This window comes from Sinohyriopsis cumingii, chromosome 9 (assembly GCF_028554795.1).
Source record: "Sinohyriopsis cumingii isolate HCF-2022 chromosome 9, ASM2855479v2, whole genome shotgun sequence".
NCBI classification, from domain to species: Eukaryota; Metazoa; Mollusca; class Bivalvia; order Unionida; family Unionidae; genus Sinohyriopsis; species Sinohyriopsis cumingii.
In genome coordinates this window covers 90,677,177-90,698,481 of record NC_142969.1, presented here as the reverse complement: position 1 = coordinate 90,698,481, position 21,305 = coordinate 90,677,177, and the positions used below count along the sequence as shown (strand labels likewise).

General features: G+C 34.4%; 1 protein-coding gene across 3 annotated transcripts; it reads right to left on the bottom strand.

Annotated features, from left to right (window-relative positions):
- Nucleotides 1-5,456: 5,456 nt before the first annotated feature.
- LOC149792225 (innexin unc-9-like) lies at nt 5,457-21,001 on the bottom strand. Of its 3 annotated transcripts, none has more exons than XM_089970756.1 (4): nt 20,360-21,001; nt 16,498-16,570; nt 7,391-8,353; nt 5,457-5,967 (listed from the first exon to the last, which is right to left on the bottom strand). In XM_089970756.1, the coding sequence occupies exons 3-4, from the start codon at nt 8,338-8,340 to the stop codon at nt 5,610-5,612; spliced, it is 1,308 nt and encodes a 435-aa protein (XP_089826882.1). In that variant the 5' UTR covers nt 8,341-8,353; nt 16,498-16,570; nt 20,360-21,001; the 3' UTR covers nt 5,457-5,609. The 3 variants fall into 3 exon arrangements, with proteins under 3 accessions (XP_089826882.1, XP_089826884.1, XP_089826885.1); XM_089970758.1 differs by lacking the exon at nt 20,360-21,001 and adding an exon at nt 18,387-18,606; XM_089970759.1 differs by lacking the exons at nt 16,498-16,570; nt 20,360-21,001 and adding an exon at nt 15,587-15,826.
- Nucleotides 21,002-21,305: the final 304 nt, after the last annotated feature.

Here is a 21,305-nt window from a genome sequence, read left to right as displayed (position 1 = left end):
GTTATCAATAACCTTGAAAAAAGTGAATACATAGACAAACGAAACGACCCCTCTTTGAAACTGCCATGAAATGTAGGAAAACCATGTGATTGACTTGCGAATGTTGACGCGTGTGAAAACGATGCGTCAAAAGAAATTTAAAAAATATGCAACAAATTTGTTCATACAATCCAGCGTTAACTTTGAAATCACCTCTCATAAAAAAAGTAAATGCTTACAATCGCTTCAGCAAAGCGAAAAGTATTCAGTGAACTTTTAGTACACATGCCACTGGATCTTACTCAGCTTTTGTTTCGGTACGGTACAGGTTTTCAAAAATCACTAATCCATTCGAGGTTTAGTTTTGAGATCTTCCGCTCTATTTGCAAGCAAAAGTTTCTCGCGACGTGTGTTTCAGGCTGTATTGATTATAACTTATACTCTCCAATCTGAATAATATTTGGTTCAATAAACACACACACACACAAACACACACACACACACACAGAGACAGATATATATATATATATATATATATATATATATATATATATATATATATATATATATATATATATATATATATATATATATATATATATGGGACGTCCATTAATTATGTCAACAATTTTTAGGCAATTTTTTACACACACCCCCCTTGTCAACAACTGTCAAACTTTCAGTGACCCCCCTAATAAAATTTTACCCCACCCCACCCTACAAACTAACAATATTTTATACGGCTGGCTTTTATGCTAAAAATAGAATTATGGAAATTAAAAGGTCTACAAATAAATTTTAATACATTTTTTTTTACTTGTTTAACATATTTCTTGGAGGGATAGCTCATGGACTTCAATATATATAGCATCTATACATATAATATAGATGCTATTTAATAGAAGTCCATGGATAGCTATACTATTTAGATGTCTATGGCTCAGTGCAGTCTTTGAATTTAGTAACAGCTTCCCTTAAAAATCTGTCTACAGCCTACAATCTACATTGAATAAAAACAAAATATGATGATGAAAGACTATGACTTCCTTGGCAAGAGCTCAACCGGTTTAGGATTAAACTGGTGGGCTGTTGACGGGCGAGCAAGTGTGTGCCATACCAACGCACCGACTAATTTCCTATTTTTTTATTTATTAAATTTATTGTAAAAAAATAACATTGTTGACGTCAATTTATCTTGAACTCCCCCTCCCCCATGTCAACAATTGTCAAACTTCTTCAAACCCCCTCCCCCCATTTTGTTGACATAATTAATGGACGACCCCATATATATATATATATATATATATATATATATATATATATATATATATATATATATATATATATATATATATATATATATATATATATATATCCTGTTGGTAGTCTTTTCTTTTATTAAATATTTATTTAAAGGCAAATGCCGTCGATTTGCATGGGTTTTCCCCATACTGTGACAATGAAATTAACTGTTGAATTACTACATCGATAAAATGAAGTTCCTAAATTTTACAATAATTTTGGGATTGCGACGTTTAATCTATTTAGTTTGTACATAACAGTTTTTGCCTTATAATACATTTTTGTTTTAAAAGTTTTAGAAAATAATCGTGTGTTACAGATTGTACCAAGCCTCCAATTACTTTTTAAAAGACAAAGTCCACTGCAAGTGCACGCTGTGATCTTTGAAAGTATGGCATATATATCGATCTATCGTTCTAACAGCGTTTATTAAAGTTGAAATGACCATAGCTTTAGTTCTTCTTTTTCTGAATTAAATTTGCGTTCTTCCCTTTTATCCAGTTCAAATGAATTTGTTTGCCAACAAACTGATTTCTTCCTTACGACAGTCAGTTAAGGTACATATTAAATATTAACGTGCTACGGTATACATTGTTGTCCACACATTCAGGATATCTACTGCTATTTTAGAAGATATAAAGAAATATTACACAAATGCATTTGCATGTTTAAACTTCATTCGTGAAATAGTTATTTATATCCACTAATAAAACATGTATTTTTTAATAAAATTAGAGACAAATTCCTTCCATTTTGCGTGTATTTGTTTCTCCATTTTTGTAAATGCAATTAACAGCTGCATTACTACCTCGAGAGAAAAAAAAAGAAATGAAAGTTGTACAATAACTTTAAGACAGCGATGTTTAAAAAATCTTTCTTGTACAATAATGGCTTTTTTCCTATACAAAAATGAGAATTTTTCTTTCATTGACACATTGATTCAGTGAACTCTGGCAGAAGGGTCAAACAGACTTCGGAGGGTAACGTTATTAAACAGTACATTTTAACGACTGTGAGTAACTTGTAAATATGTCTGGTTTCTGTTTTTGTTTATTTCTGCAGTCGAGCTTAAATGATTCTGTGCTGGCAAGTTAGCAGTCTACTTTGGATATATATGCTGTACCCAAATTTCGATTGTCTCTTAAATTCGGGTTGCAATAAACCCTTATCAGTGTATGTTTTCTATATCGTTTTCAGACATGACACTTATCGTGATGAAAGTTAAAGTCACTACATAAACAGTTTTATTACTATATGTAATCAAGAGATTTTTCTTTCTAAAAAAATGTGCCCGTTTTGTCGTTGAGCATAACAGGTATGCGATACTGTATGGGTGACACAGAATATCGATTAGCAACAATCCGTGTACGTTCAGTCACTGGCAATTTGCATGATACATGTGGAAAACTAATTATTATAGTTAATATTTGAAGTTCGTTTTTAGGCATTACTGGTCACACCTTCTCTTTGATTGCATCAATATGCACCAGACGCGCAACAGTTTTGTCACGTTTTATGATATGTTCATTGAGATAGGGAGAGACAGCGAGGAAGAGTCATCAATACTAAAAAACAGTCAAGCAGCGGATGAAAGTTACATTGATGAAATAATTCAGGGTAATTATCTAATATAATTATCAACACTAACAGTTCATTGCTGGCCTGCGCATTTGTTTTAATCATACTTGTCACTCACTCGAGATGCTGGCCGCATGGATGGGATCATGTCACGATCACTCGAGTTGTTGGCCACGTGGATGCAATCATGTCCCACTTACTCGAGTTGTTGATCGCATCACTCGAGTTGTGGGATTAAGTCGTTCACAAGTTGTTGGCCACATGGATGAGATAATATCACGCTCATCCGAGTTGTTGATCGCATATATAATTTAGACCTTACTTAAATCATTGAGATGATGTAATAATCAGAGTTCCCTTTGATTATCGGCAATTGTGAAACTCGTATATTTGCTAAATAATATTGCCAACGTAACAATACATGCATAAATAACATACGATCCGTCCTAATTTGACTTGATTTTTATACTTGAACTTAATAAATAGATTGTGACCTTATTCGTCATAATTTAATTCCATTTAACTACTTTAAGACACATTGATAACATATTTCAGTGTATCTTTAAAAGTAATGTAACATAGATCTGTATAAATGGATGCATACATAAAGATGTGCAAACATAAACATATACATACACACACATGCACTCACGCACACGTATAAATACATACATACATACATATAATCCATCCATCCATCCATACATACGTACGCACGCATGCGCGCACACACATACATATTTACATACGTACATATATACATATATACATATATACTTCCATGCATGCATGCATACATACATACATACATACATACATACATACATACATACATACTCGTATACCACGTGTTTAGGTTTGAACAAACAGTAACACAAGAAAGAGTGAAAACAATCAGCTTTGAAAAAATACAATAATTTATTTCCCTGGAAAAATTCTGTAAAATTAAAACAATATGAACTTACGGTTTTATAGAATCTAATCCAAAAATAATCCAAGAATAATCCACGAATGAAAATTTGAAGTCCTAATAACAAAATGTCCTACTGATTTCAAGTTCGAATCCCGACGAAGAATCCAAGATGGAAGACGATGACGTATGGTGAAATATGTAGTGTTGAAATCTACAGAGCCTTGTAGAAATAATAATTATCACTCAGGTTTCAGATAGCTGAATACATTTTTTATAAACAACCTGTCCTTGTTCGACAATATTACATGAGCACATGTATTTTCCAGAAAAGTAACAGAATTAATCCTTTTAAATCCAAGTAATTTGAAATAACTCCTAACAGCACAACATACAACTTCCAATTTAACAGCCCAGCTTCTAGTGAGAATAATTCTCCAAAACATAGACTGTATCGTATTCTAAACGAAAACAAGGGGCAACGTGATCATCTTCTCAGAGTTTCAATCATTTTACTCTTAGAAATAAAAAGTATTAAAAAAATTTGTTGGTGACCAGTTTAAGTGGCAGGAGGTAGTAGCCTACTGCCGAGCTCTGTAGCGTCAAGGTCACGTATGATACACTAAAGTGGGTGTTATTATAGAAAGGTAGATGTAGCTCTACAATGATACCAAATAATCTGGAAGTTCTAGTTGCACTACAAAATACAGAGGGAAAACCCTAATTTTTTCTACCCAAAATTCGCCCGTGGTTGGAATCCGAGTTTGTGTCCGGAATTTTGACTTTTCGGTCTCAGATCTAAGGCAAACTGGTATGAACTGCAAATAGACAGATGAACCTTTGAAAAAAGTAGGATAAGAGGATAAGATGGGCATTTGGAATAAAGAGTGGTCTCGATACGAAAATAATGGGTCCGTTAAGCACCAAAAAAAATTCCAACTTTTACCCTTCTGCTCATGCGCGAGCCAAATACCCATGAAAATCGATGTTTCTAACACAACTAGGTGCTATTTCATTGGAAGATCACATGGAAGTTGATGTTTTCGGATGTATACAGAAATAGCTTTCAAAGTGTATTTCCTACTCGAATTTCAGACGAAAACGTAAAAAGAAACCTCCAGGTGTTAACGCGTTAAGCACGAAGTCCCATCATCACCTCGACAACAACCAATCATTTTAAAATAAAATAGAACTTATTTACGTGGATGCTACAAATTTTGAAACAAGGCCAGAATTTAGATCAACATCTGGTGTTTATAAACTAACAGTCAAGGTCAAGCTATTTTCTGAAAAAAATATCACATCTAGTGAATAAATTTACATTACAATATCATGTAAAGAAAATAATAAAAACATGAAAACTGACAAACAATTAAATTGAAATAAATATAGACGAACAAACAAAATGATCAATCATAGACAGTACATAAATCATCGAAATAAATAAATATCGGAAATTATGAAATTTTGGGCAGGTTGTCATGTTTCTCAAGAGATATAATGTTCTGAGTCCGTATACATTTGTAAACACGTTTTGGCAGAGTAAATAGGATTTTAAATCCATGTGTTGCGTTGAGTTGATCGAAGTTTTCTGAAAGGCCGCTGATTCTGTTGCACTTTCAATACTATACATTATTTTGCTTCATGTTTACCTTTGTTTAGGACAGTTTAATTTTCCCAAAGTTCTTAGTTTTTACATTTGTAGAACTTTCCATTTACTTGGCACTATCTACCTACTATTATACTGTGGTGCCATTAAACGCTTATACATACATACATACATCACACTATTTTAAAGTAAGCACATCCGTAGTAAAACTAAATAGTTGTACCTTATTAGTCACTGGTTATCGTGGGAAATCAAAGACTCCGTTTTGTCTGATTTGTCTATTGTATCCAGGTCAAACTCAACAGATTTCTCCATTTTGTCCAGGTCATTATCAACAGATCTTTCCTGCTTTTCCGCTTCCAACATTGTCATTCGGGATCTTCTGCTGCGTCGCAGAAACTCTTGATGAAGATTGAACATATGCCGAACAAGGTGCTTCACAAAAACCTCAGACGAATTGCGTCCAATCAGCTGGATGATAATAATCCCATCCTGACCGAGATGAGAGTCTGTAAATCTCGCGAGATCTCGCATGAGACGTCGTTTGATATGAATTACGTTGTCCAAGTCCATATAACGTTTTATAAACCTGTGGAGATGAAAAGTGGACAAACATAAATTATTAAACCTCTTCAGGCGAAATAATATATTTCATGGATCTGGACAAGAAAAAGAAAAAAAAACAAAGAAACAATAAAATAAAATAAACACAAGCCTTCATAATAAAAGTTCACAAAGTATGATAACTCTGGTGTATTTGTTTGAATGAGTCTATGCAGGCGAAAATAATTCATTATGATGCATACAAAAAATACAGGAGGAAGAAAGAAATAGTGAGATTTTTAAAAATAAAAATACTTCAAACTGGACAATGTAAGATTAGAAGATGAAATTTCACATTATTTTCCTCAGTAACTTATCGAAATCTTCATAAATAAAAGTGATTTAAAGAACCATTTTGTTCTTTACACACAAACATATACACACAATGTATGTATGTATGTATTTATGTATGTATGTATGTATGTATGTATGTATGTATGGATGGATGGATGGATGGATGGATGTATGCATCGGGATACTTATAAAGGTTAAGAATCCTGAAATCTTCGCCTATAGATTGGTATGGGGGATATGTATTATTTGGCGAGATTCTTTGAGTTTATGTTTGTTTGCCGTTAGGGGCTTAATGACATTTCTGAGTAATGTTACAAGGCAGCCGGTATATTTGGTGGCGGAAAATGCCGGGAAGATCGGGGAAGATAATTGCAAACTTTCTTACATAACCAAGTTGGTCGAGCCAAGGCGAAAGCATACACGAACATAGATGAGATGTGAGAGGTTAGTAAAGTAGCGCCAAAGAACACTCGGCTGCCCGCAAACACATTTGTTAATAAGTTTTGTTTTAAAATTGTTTACAAGTCAGACGGGGTTTCCGTCATTATTGCACAGGTCAAAAGAGTCATCAGGTTCGTGTGTTCCTTTATCAAATTAGTAATACTAAGTTATGGTCTTTATCAAACTAGTATTACTAAGTCATAGTCTGTATGAAAATAGCATTACTTAGTCAAAGGCTTTATCAAATTATTATTACAAAGTCATTTTCCACGTAAGGCCTGCCAGGATGAGGATCTTCAGATGCAATTTTTTTATAAAAGTATTTTCTTTCTTTGCGTCGGCAAGAACTACATCTACTGGTGTGTCTTTATAAGTATGTCCGTAGGAAATTCCTGATGCTCGTTAAACTACTCAGGCTTTTACCCTCAAGCAAAAGAAAAACAACATGATATAACAAACTTGACACACGTATGACAATAATAACACATGATATGACAATATTAACACATGTATGACAATACTAACACGACATGACAATATTAACACATGTATGACAATACTAACACATGACATGACAATATTACCACATGTTATGACAATATTAACACATGTGTAAGCTAACATGTGACCCGGAGTACGCGTAAAGAGCACTAATACATTTATATTTTCATTACCTGCTGCGGAATATCGGGACGACGCTTCCGACAAGCCAGGACACGAAACCAAGACACGTCACAATGCTTACAAATAGCAACCATAGCCACACAACCATCAGGACTTGTTCGCTGAACTGATTGACATGAATTTCACACTGTGTTGAGAAAACCAGACTTGAAGCGGATGATCCATTTGTAAAGTTGCATATAACAGATTGGGGAAAGCTCGGAGAGTGTTTCCAAAATTTTGATTTCGTTTGTCTTAAGTTTCCAAATACAATGTCACCATAAGAGTTTGCTGGGGCATCTTTATACGGGACAAGGATAGAGTCAATAAATACAATTTGGCAGACAGCATTGACGCTGTACATCAGTTTCAACAGCAAAAACTGGAAAGACAAGAAGCCCCATGATGAGCAAGGCAAAAAGGAAGATCTGAATCTTTCATGCAAGAAAATTGCCACTTTGCGCACCAACATTTCTCTGTCTGTAATACTGAGGTACTGGTATCCATTGACCAAGGCAACAATTTGTCTACAGGAAAGGCTGGAGTAACTGTTGAGCGTTGTAAAGACAATGTCAGGAAGTTTGAACAAAAGAGCTTGCAAGCACAACAGTACTGGAATCCACTGATACAAAGTGGTTCTCTCCTCTGATGCTATTCTGGGGTCCCAGTGAGGGAACTGACGTACTGTAGGTATACCGTGAATATTGTTTGGTGACGGTCCGTATGAAGGAATCATCCTGTTGGCTCCCCAGCATACGGACTGGACCATGCCCATGGTATCGCCAATCAGATCTTGGACTAACCAGCACTGGATACGGTCACTCTGCTGTATCCGATAAGCGATTATTAAGGCAACCATTATCAGAAAAAGGAATGTCCACACGTGGTTCAACCTGTCGACCACATCTTCGCTTCTGCTCCGTCTTTGCCAAAAACGAGATGATTCGTCCGTTGTCGTCATTGCATTACTGTGTCTGAAAAATTTTAAATGCACGATCACGTATTGGTTTTGTAAAGTCCAGACTTTACTAACTATAAATTGTTATCTCAATTCCCATTCTTATAGCTAGCCAGGATGAATGTATAGCAAAGATCCGGATGGGCAGAAGATGTATACAAAACTACATACCTGTTTGTCTGGAATTCTTAAAGAGCAACTCTGGTATGGCCCAGACTTACCTTGAGGCCTTCTGTGCAAAACGTAATCATACGCAATATTAAACAAGTTGTTACCCCTGTCTTGAATTAAAACGTGCTTCTGATTACGTATTTATTGCATACCCCTCGTTTACGCTTTCCGAATGCTTTTATCAATATAGCGAAATGGATCAAAGCGTATTGGGTATTAGAGGTATTCAAATCGGCGACTCTATGAATATTAATAGACATTCATGTTCATGACAGTGCAACATTTTATTTTTTGCAGATAAATTTATGCCGGGGTGTTAATTTTTCAGTGGCTTCAAAGTTGTCTTAAACAAATTCAACAAAAGGAAGATTATAAGCGGGCAGCTAGTTTTATCCGTCTAAAGTTTACTCGATAAAAAATATTTAAAAAAAATACTACACGTGTTGGTGTGTGGATATTTCCATTTACGTTTTCCATCTTCAAATCAAAGCGAAACCGACGTTCCCTGGCAGCAACATGGATCGGTGGCGTGGGAACAGACATGATTCATTAACGAGGTACATGAATGTAAACATGTATATTTTTATTTTTTTTGATTACCAATATCCACCTGTAATGCGAGAATGTGCATTCACTAGCCTATGCATAGAATGACTGACAAACGAACGGAAGAAAGTAAGCTTGAATGCTCACTTAATAGCTATGTCTACCAAAACTAGCGGTACAATGTATCAACGGAATGAAGAAAAAGATCAATATTTTATGACTGCATACATAAAGTTGATGGAGTAATTTTATCAACTTTCATACCAATGTATGTATGTATGTATGTATGTATGTATCAATGTATGTACCGCCATGTCGGCCAATTCTGCGCGTCGGGTAATTCTGCGCAACGATACGTAATTTTTGTAAACATTGGATCACCTGCTATTTTGGGTCAAAAATCCATTTTGTGTCAAGAAAGAACAATCGTATATTAATTAAGAAAAGTGATATTCATAAAGTGTACAAAAATATCCCACATTTAGACTCGAAATGCACATAAAAATGTGATTTCTAAATGGCAATGTGAAGACCCACTCCATGACCTTCTTGAACCTGTAACCCAGAAAATTCTATTTGCTATGCATCTTTTAGAATAATACAAATAAATACATTATATAAAAGATGGAAATATGTACCTTAAAACAAAACTGTATTTTAATCCAAGTTTCCAATTTTGCAAGAAGTTGTCCCACACGTACAAAATTGTCTGCTACCCAACGTGTCTACTTGCCGCTAGAACATAAATTATCAACAAATTCCTTGGCGTATTGTCTGTATCTAAATTCTGTAGTAATTTTTCCCCATCAACAAGACGTTGTAATCACATTACATCCTATTCATTGTTGTTTCTCTTCCACGTAACAGCTTATTTTTCATAAAATGTTGAACTTTATTAACTTTTATACAAGATCGGTTTAGTTTGCGAAATACCTCTTGCCATTTATTGTCATTTTTACGTTGAATTTTGTAAAACTAGCTATAAACCTGACCTAATTACTCGACTGAACTGCTGACAGAAACAGTCCAAAGTAATACATTTAATTTCTGTAGCCCAAATGGATAAATATGACATCTTTTCAAAGCTATGCGCAGAAAAACGGTGGGGGGGGGGTATCCTCTGTGTCCAAAACTAATATTATTTTGAGCAGAATATTCTGGTGACCATTGCATCTTTTCAAATGACAAGCATTGCTGTATTTTATTTTTGTCAATCGCTCGAATTCCGTATGCGTTTTGCTTCAATATTGGAAACGAAAACCTTAGGTGCGCAGAAATGCGCGACAGCAGTGTATGTATGTATGTATGTATGTATGTATGTATGTATGTATATATATATATATATATATATATATATATATATATATATATATATATATATATATATATATATATATATATATATATATATATATATATATATACATATATATATACATATATATATATATATATATATATATATATATATATATATATATATATATATATATATACATACATACATATATATATATATATATATATATATATATATATATATATATATATATATATATATACATATATATATACATATATATATATATATATATATATATATATATATATATATATATATATATATATATATATATATATATATATATATATATATATATATATATATATATATATGAATATATATATATATAAAGATAAATTTATTTCGAGGTGTTAATTTTTCAGTGGCTTCAAATTTATCTGAAACAAATTCAACAAATGGAAGTTATAAGCGGGCATATGTGGTTCTGAGCATATATGCATTTATGGATTTATACGAGAACTAATTATAATCAGAAAGGTATTGATTAAAACAACAATTTAAGCATTTATACTGCTGACGCAAGCGAATGTATTTAAGTTTGCCATTTCAACTGGGACAAAAATGTTTAGATACAAGATTTGATATTGGATAACATATACTTACACCGTTGTTAATATATTTTTGTGCATTAATTACCCACAGGTACGATTCGATATATATATATATATATATATATATATATATATATATATATATATATATATATATATATATATATATATATATATATATATATATATATATATATGTGTGTGTGTGTGTGTGTGTGTGTGTGTGTGTGTGTGTGTCACGCACACAGGAACTTAAAAAATTTCTAAAAGTCGGCTTGAGAACATGCTAACAAGAAAATTGAACTTGCCCTTGGACAAATTGAGGCTGCCCAAAAAATGTTCTGGTATTAAATGTTTTCGTAATAGCTAGATTTGAGAGAGAGAGAGAGAGAGAGAGAGAGATTTGTGTTTTAGCCACGATGACTGAAACTGTATTGTACGTTTAGCAGCAACATAATAAACAATGCTATTCTAATTTATCAGTTAGATTTTAATCGAATATTTTTACGTATCCAGAATTAACCGACGTTTAGGTCCTCAATATAGCCGCGGGCAATTTATTTGCCGACCGAGCATAAAGATTGTGATGATGCGTGTCAGCGTCTTTAGGCGAGTACGGTGTGCTACTTTTCAATACTTGTGAGATTTCATTGTAAGGTGTGTGTGGAAATAAAAGTCACTAGTCAATAACGATTAACCACCAGATTTTCAGTTGATCGGCGAACCGAAAATAGAACACCCACACACTGTGTTCATTATCTCTTGTTTATGTGGTATATATATATATATATATATATATATATATATATATATATATATATATATATATATATATATATATATATATATATATATATATATCGGTGTGTCGACACCTAACTACCTTTTTGGGGATATAGTATAACGACCGTGCGTGAACACTTAGCTACATTTCTCTAGGGATGATACAACACTTAGCTACCTTTTCTAGGCATGGCATACCAACCAGCGTGTCGATACTTAGCTAGCTATATTCTGGGCATGGTATAACTACAGGGTGACGACTCTTAGCTACGTAACCTTTATTCTAGACACGGTATAAGAAAGGTGTGTTGACACTTTGCGATCTTTCTCCAGGCATGCTATAATTAAATATCATAATAGTTATAATTAATAATTCGACACTTAGCTACCATTATTCTAGGCATGGTATAACTACGGTGTGGCGACGATTAGCTGCCCTTTTTCTTGGTACGGTATACATAACAATGTATAACAATGTAACAATGCATAACATTGTATTAAAAGTGTCCTTAAACGAAAGGAAAGAAAAGAAAGAAATATCAAAGCTGGATTAAAAGACGACACTCCTTTGACCCTGTAATGTTTTGTACAAAAGAAAACGACGGTTTCGATCTTAGATAAACATCAAGAAACGGTACGTTTCGTAATAAATATTTTTTGCGACTTGATTGTAATTGAACTTTTTAAATAATTTGGAAGAAATCTTTGCCCATTCCAGTATTCAATGTAAGTTCAGGGCTAAGAAAACCGCCGGTTTTACAAAATAGTTCATGCTCCATGCTTCATAAATCTTGCAGAATGCAAGAGTTTGAATTAGTTCATTTACAAAAAGTGTCTACAAGTTGTCACCAGCTACGTTTGTTAAGGTTGTGTCCCCGTGCTTCCACTTCTTGTAGTACTATTTGTATCAGTATGGTACCGCACACCATGTGTGTAATTAAACTATTAATTGTCTTTGCTATATGTGTAAACTTTAAATCGATATTAAGGTGTTCACAAGCTTTACAAAATTGGACAGCCTTGTCTCAAATAATGTGGACATTGAAAATACGAGTCTACAAATATTGTCTACGTGATTTTGAAACATAAAATATAACAGTTGTATAGGAAATGTCATATCAAGTTTTGAGGAAATGTAGATTTATGTTTAAAGTGAAAATTTTATACAGTCGAAAATACATGAGTGATATTAGGGTCTTGCAATGAATCAGTTGCATTTACATATAATTTTGTCTATCGTTTCGTTGAAGAATATTATTTACCAGATGTAATTCAAAATCCTATTTCTATTTCTTAAATCCCTTTGAGAAAATAAAAATGCAATGCGGCACTTACCTGTTTCAGGTAAGTAAGAAATTTAGATATGTAAAAAAAAAAAATCCTTCGGCTATGAGGCGTACATGCTAGGCTTGTATCACCAGTTGTTTTCTTAGATGAGAAACGACAACTTTTTGATATCGAAATGTTTCGCACACTGCACATATTTAAACTAACTCATGCGGGGTCTTATAATTACCTAATTAGATATATTTCCTTTTATACCAATCGAATATTTCACAATACCTCATCGCAAAAGTCTGGTATCGAGCACTTTCATCACCCAATTAGCGTTGCCCTTCCTTAGTCAATTTGTGAGTCACTGAAGCAAAGTCAATGTGATGTATTTACTCACTTATAAATCCGATTCAAATGCAATAACGTCATGTAATGCGTCGACAGATCAGGGTCGCTTTATTTTTTTCTGACCAATCCTAATAGACGGCATAGACTTGTATTTGCCGACGCATGATGCGACAACAGATCTGGGCATATACGGCTTTCAGTTGGATACGTATATACAGGAGTACATACGGTAAAAGCTGAAAGTAGGCAAGGTTATTGATATGTCCAAATGGTTCATGGTTACTATCGCTGTTGATTATTTTGTTTAGAATTTTTGTGCCCTTTTGGAAAAAATAGATGACATTTTAGTATGGAAACACAATTAAAGTCTAGCTGGTAGAGATAATTAGTACACCTGGAAAATGCTGTGAGATATTTAATCTTTACCACAGTGGATAGATTTGCATAAAGAGCATTTAAGTATATGGCTTGAGGTCTTTGAAGCAGTGGACAACAGAACATAGGATATGTACAACTCATTAGTATTATACCCCCTTTTGGACGTAAGCAGGGCCCTGGGTGAATGATCTAAGGCGCTCGCCTTTACAGTTCATTCACATCATCTCACTTCACAGGTGCTCGACGCCAGCTTGATGTTGAGAAAAGAAAAACAATAATCTAAAGGAAAAATCATACCGAGTGACAAAAATACCTTAGATTACCCAAATGACCCGTTATGACATAGGACCCTCTCTATCATAATATATAAGAGAGAAGGTACGGAACTTCCAAATACTTCGTTCCACCCATGACCCTCGAATTCCTTCTGCTATTTCCGATTTTTAGGACACACGACCATACCATATGGCTTGTTTTACTCCTGAGATACTTCTCTATTCATCAAGTCATTATTGACTTTTCTGCGATGTACCAAACTGAAGTTAAGGGCTCCGAGTGTATAGAGTGTAAATGAGTTTCGCTGGCCAGGAGTGTTTGATAATGAAAGTAAGATTTTAGTAGAAAGATTCGTTTAACGGCTCGTCTATGTTGTAACTGAAGAAAAAAAAAAGAGAGACTATTTTATTGGTAGAATTTCAGTTCCTTTATAGACTTGAGTTTGGAACGCACATTACAGAAATTAGCACCTGCCTCATTGGTGCGGTATTTAAAAAAAAGCACTCATTTCAAACTCATATAGATTTTTTTTAAAAATGCCGCGGCTCATATGGTTTTCTCTACACAGAAGCTGTCGTGAAGTATGTGTCTATACTGATAAATATAAGTTTGGCTATTAGTCCTCAGAAATATTAAGTTATTGAAATTTGTATACCCTGGTGTTTTCATTGGTTTACTAAGTAGTACAGCGAGTCAGATTACTGAGATCGTATAGTCCCGCAGCATACGTCACTGTTTACATCATTGTGGTAATGTAGGTATCGTAAAATGCTCACCACAACTGGCGATGTGGAGTAGTGAATTTAGGGAAAAAGAAGACTCAGGTTAAAATGCTAATCAGTCTGCTGACTTCGGTGATGTGTTCACGTCTAAACCTTGATGACCCAATGTTAAAGTAATAATCGTCTAACCTTTAATTTCACCTGAATATGAAATTTTATAAGTTTCTTGCGTAGAACTTTTCTCATGTATTCTTATCAATCAGTGAAAGCTCTGTAATAAAAAGACGTGTTAAGGAACTTACAAGCAGAATACAGACCAAACACACAAATCGGGAGATTGTTAAATAAAAATTAAAAAGCATGTATGCAACTACCAAACTTGTTCTTTCTATACTTTTATGCTTATTTCACAACGTTATATATATATATATATATATATATATATATATATATATATATATATATATATATATATATAGAGAGAGAGAGAGAGAGAGAGAGAGAGAGAGAGAGAGAGAGAAAAGATATTAAATGGGACTGTTTACATACTTACATATTAAAAAGTATTTTAACAGAACGTTAGATAGAAGATATGTTGGCTTTAAACTGGTCCGATAATGACATGAACGGTCTGCTAATTATACAATTGCAAAGTGCCTGAAGGGAAATATATAGTGTTTCAAAGATTTTGTAAAAATCGACCTGTTTCGACCAAAAAAGTAATTTACATTTGTCTCCACTCGTTGGGAATGGAAATGGCGATACCTCGGAAGAAAGAAAAAAAAAAACCTAGGACCTATATACAGCAAGAGTAGATGGGAATGACTACGTACCTGCACAGTATACGCGATCCGGCGATCTGAGTTGTATTCAGAATAAATTGGGGAAATGTACATCTTGATTGTGTTATGTAGTTTAATATCCATCTAAATGACTCATTTACAGGTCATAAAGTGAATGTATATGCTTTTGATCACAAGCAAAACGCTAGTATTGCTCGTTTGTATCGACACGTGGTGGTTTGTTTGGGTTCTTCATGAATGCATCCAGGTGCAACCCAGACGATACGCTGGTGCTTGTCGCCACCATCGACCCACCCAACCTCCCCCCACCAAACAAAAGAAATACTGCAATCGTCGCCACTGCATATACATGTATCTTGTTTATCAAACGACGTCATATGAACATCATATACCGTGACTGGATTCATTACGAGCAATACGACAAAGATGCATTATTTGTCGCCGAATCATTCCCATTATTCCCCTTAATTCATTCACGACATTAGCAGGGAACTATCTTTAGCTAGCACTGCAACATTTATTCCATAAAGGTACTGTAATACGTATGACATGGTTCTACTTTGCCCAGCGTACTCGTGTATGTGACTGAGTTCTTTGCCATGTTTGCAATTTCCCTTTTTCACGCTGAATCACTCAATCGAAGTATATCCAACATAAAATTGTGTAGAAAAGCCTCTTGGTGTTCCGATGTGGGACAACCACGCAGGCAACACGATTTGCATTTGGCATAAGTTGGCACAAAGGAAAGTTACATGTTTTAACATCTCTACATGCCCAAGAAGGCTACTAGAATGATCTTAGCAAGTATGCAGTTATCACAAAACCCATCACTCTTTATGATGCGTAGAAGTATATGTCGTTTTAAAACCAGTTTTCTACATCAAATTCAATAAAACACGCATACAGTCTCTTTAATTAGAAACAAGGATGAACTTACTCACCAAATGAACGAAAATCGCAACGTTGTTATTCTTATTTACTCTTTCTTCTTCATTGCTTTCTTGTATTTCTTGTCTATAAAGAATTGAATTAAATTTAGTTGTATCCATAAATATAAAATTATAATGCATACAAAATGTGTATGGATTTGTACTGAATAAGCGTGATATTTATTGTAACAACAACAATAACAATAGTAACAAAAATATTAATAACATTACTCAGATAAGTTGACAATAAGACGACTTAGTTTAATGCCGACATTGCACTACAATAACCATTAACTTTGTCCTGATCCGGAATATTTCAGCTGCTACTACTATTTTTGAAAGTCTTTGCTATGATTCGGTCGGGGATCGAACCAATGACCTCCCGAATCCGAGGCGGACGCTCTAACCACTAGGCCACCGGAGCGGTCCGAGTTTTGTTTTGTCTATCTATATATCTATCCAAAACAAATCTCTCTCTCTCTCTCTCTCTCTCTCTCTCTCTCTCTCTCTCTCTCTCTCTCTCTATATATATATATATATATATATATATATATATATATATATATATATATATATATATATATATATATATATATATTCTTATGTCACTTGTTTAGGCTCGAATAAACGGTAACACAAGAAAGAGTGAAAACAACAGGCTTTGAAAAAATACAATAATTTATTTCCCTGGAAAAATTCTATAAAATTGAAAAAATATGAACTTACTGTTTTATAGAATCAAATCTAAAAATAATCCTAGAATTACCCAAGAATACATTTTTTTGAAGTCCTAATAACAAAATGTTATACTGATTTCACGTTCGAATCCGGACGAAGGATCCAAGATGGAAGACTATGACGTATGCTGCAATCTGTAGTGTTGAAGTCTACAGTTCCTTGTAGAAATACAAATTTGCACTCCGGTTTCTGATAGCCGAATAAATTTTTATTTAAAAAAAAAAAACTGTTCTTGTTTCACAATATTACATGCGCACACGTATTTTCCAGAAAAATAACAGAATTAATCCTTTTGAATCCAAGTAATTTGAATTAACTCCAAACAGCACAACATACAACGAACACTTTAACGGCCCAACTTCTACTGAGATTAATTCTCCAAAACATGGGTTATATGGGCTTTCTAAAACGTAAACAAGGGTCACGTGATCATCTTCTGGTAGTTTATAGAAGCAAGTACTTGTTACAGATCACATTTACCCAGTGTGACCATGACAAAAACCAATCATTTTTACTCTAAGAAATAAAAACCTAACAAAATATGTTTATATCTTAAAGACAAGGTCCCATCATGACCTTGGAAACAACCAATCATTTTAAACTAAAATAGTACTTATTTACGAAGATTGCCACAAATTCTGAAACAAGGTCAGGATTTAGATCAACGCCTACTGTTTATAAACTAACAGGCACGGTCAAACTATTTTCTAAAAATGTATCATCTCTAGTGAATTTACATCACAATATCATGTAATGAAAAAGAATGTTAAAAAACCTGACAAACAATTAAATTGAAATAAATATACATTAAATCAGATTATTTAACTGCGCTTAACTATGTCCTCAAATAAAATCATGAAACGAAGTTCACACTTCAAGGTGCGACATCGTGCACGACGTCTATTTTGTGTAAAAACAATTATCCACAATATGTTGACATTCTTGAATTCTTTTGGTGCAAGTTTGTCTTAGTTCTTTCCTGTAACATTGCAAAAGCTCAACTTTTTAACTGCAAGCTTGTACAGCAGCTGGAACGACATCAAGACTATCGTCATGGTTGTTAGTCACAGATGACCCTCCACCCCCCCCCCCACCCCCCCGTGCGATTTTCCTTGACAAAGATTTGCTAAGGCGAAAAAGGGTTAAAATCCTCTTTTTTTTACCGAGTGTCACAGCTGGAAGTTTCTTGCCACCTCTATGGGCTAGTCATAAACGCACTTCCTTCGGCCATCTGAGACCACCTTACGAAACTGGGTGTTCTACAATGCCTCTGCCCGACGATAAACAGGGCTTCAGGAAGATATTCGTTGCTTGCAGAGGCGGGTGCCAGTTTTCATCAAGAGTTTGCAAAGAAGTCCTGCTACCCACCTGCTACCCACCCGGTATAAATGACTTGCCTCGTGGTAAATAGCTTTTTGTATGATTGCATAAATATGATATACAATCAAACGGATGCATACTCATCCATGAAAACCTAGGAATACTGACAACATTATGCACGCAGAATACTAATAAGTAAACATCAGCTCAAGATTTACTCACCCAAGCTTTGATCCTATGAAGGGTATACATTAAATTTGATCCCATGAAGGGGATGGGGTATACATTAAATTCTGTCCCATGAAGGGTATACATTAAATTTGATCCCATGAAGGGGGTGGGGTATGCATTAAATGCTGTCCCATGAAAGGTATACATTAAATTCGATCCCATGTAGGGTATAAATTAAATTCGGTCCCATGAAGGGTATACATTAAATTCTGTCCCATGAAGGGTATACATTAAATTTGATCCCATGAAGGGTATAAATTAAATTCTGTCCCATGAAGTGTGTACATTAAATTCTTTCCCATCAAGGGTATACATTGAATTTTATCCCATGAAGGGTATACATTAAATTTGATCCCATGAAGGGTACACATTAAATTCTTTCCCATGAAGGGTATACATTAAATTTGATCACATGAAGGGTATACATTAAATTTGATCCCATGAAGGGTATACATTAAATTCTGTCCCATGAAGGGTATACATTAAATTTGATCCCATGAAGGGTATACATTAAATTCTGTCCCATGAAGGGCATACATTAAATTTGATCCCATGAAGGGTATACATTAAATTTGATCACATAAAGGGTATACATTAAATTCTGTCCCATGAAGGGTATACATTAAATTCTGTCCCATGAAGGGCGTACATTAAATTTGATCCCATGAAGGGTATACATTAAATTTGATCCCATGAAGGGTACACATTAAATTCTTTCCCATGAAGGGTATACATTAAATTTGATCACATGAAGGGTATACATTAAATTCTGTCCCATGAAGGGTATACATTAAATTCTTTCCCATAAAGGGTATACATTAAATTCTGTCCCATGAAAGGTGTACATTAAATGTGATCCCATGATGGGTATACATTAAATTCTGTCCCATGAAGGGTGTGTGGGTATACATTAAATTCTGTCCCATGAAGGGTGTACATTAAATTCTGGAGCTTCTTACTGTAGATATGATATGAATGTTCAGCTTTCGTGTTTACATAGCTTGCATTAGATAGTGTGTTTTCAAGTCTTCATCATTGCCTAGGGGTAGAACTGACGGAAATCCGAGCACACGGGCAATATTTAGTATCAGCATCTTCGTCCATGTTTAATTTATTTCTATCAATTGGGATTATATAACCACTATCATCGACCAGCGATGTAAGTATGGCATTATTTTGGCAATGACTTGAGTAGATTGGTGAAATACAAACGATTTACGAGTTTGGGTGAATCTAAAAAAATTGGGGTAATTCGCAGGTCGCTACAGTATTTACATCAATTGAAACTTCATACCACCAATTATGATTTCAGAAGCAAAGTTGATCATGTCCCTAAGATGACCAGTACACTTATGTATGTTGTTCTCAGGCTAAATAGGATTAGATGGAATTTTGCAAAACTTTAAAATAGTTACAATAAAACTTATGTAGCACTCATTATTTAACTACAAGGACGTATATTAATACTACCGAAGAACACTATTTACGAATATTAATCAAACGTGGATACACTAGGCGATTAGATGCTCCACAATGACAAAATAAATGTGCAATAGTATACCCACTAGCTAAAATGAGTACGTACTGCTTTCTTTTAGATCCATTTGTGCCTTTCACAACTTTGGTTGTAGAAGCATTGATTGTGGTTGGTTTTGTCATGTACGCAATAATGATGGTCCAACAACGGAACACAACTGTTAACAGTGGCTCTGGTAATTCACGATATTTTGCTGCTAACCAGCAGGCCATACAGCATTAAGGCGGAAGCGCGTGACAACCAGGTTCTCGAATGTGTTAACAAATAAGGTGAAAGCAAAAATATATGCCGTTATGACATCACATTTTCCCGTTATTAAAAGAGAGCATTGTATGTCGGAGGTACACTAGGAAAAATCTTGGATTCAGAAGGCTGTTATTCCAATGATGTTGTTGCTTTCTTTATTCCCGTTGTTTTGAGGGGTAAAATAGAGCCAATTGAAAATTTCTGGAGATGGTGTTCATCGTCTCCTTGTGGACTTGGTCTCTTTCACGGGCTATCGATTCTCACGTATATACTTCGTTAATCACAACCGATCCTGCGAATTGCAAACTGTATGTAATTTTTCATTATATTTTTCAATCTCAAGGAGGGTAATTACAAACTCATCCTCTGAAAAAGCATTGTCGCCAAGCATCTGATATATATATATAGTTATCATTCTTATTTACGTTGGTTTCGGATGGCGTTTCATTCCGGATTAAATTTATTGATATAGCCGATAAGTACGTGACACATTTCGTTGAGTTTCGGTGAGCTACTACTGGGCCTGGCATCAGCGTTCGCGATCACGCGTTGCCTTCTGAAAGGTTAATATTGCTCGAGATGGAACGCAGCTTTTATTTTCTGTGTACACCACCATGTGCGAAGGATTCGTACTCCGTTGCGGTATGCCTATCCGGGCCAACCGGGTGCAGCGCACTTAAAAACGGCATCCACAAAATGATATACGAGAGCTTTTGCAATGAGTTTAATGAGATAAAATCTCGGACTT

Excerpts from the sequence above, each read along its gene's own strand:
- LOC149792225 (XM_089970756.1), bottom strand. The coding sequence starts at position 8,340 with ATGACGACAACGGACGAATCATCTCGTTTTTGGCAAAGACGGAGCAGA. Across the intron at positions 5,968-7,390 it reads GTCCCGATATTCCGCAGCAG|GTTTATAAAACGTTATATGG; the intron begins GTAATGAAAATA and ends TCATCTCCACAG.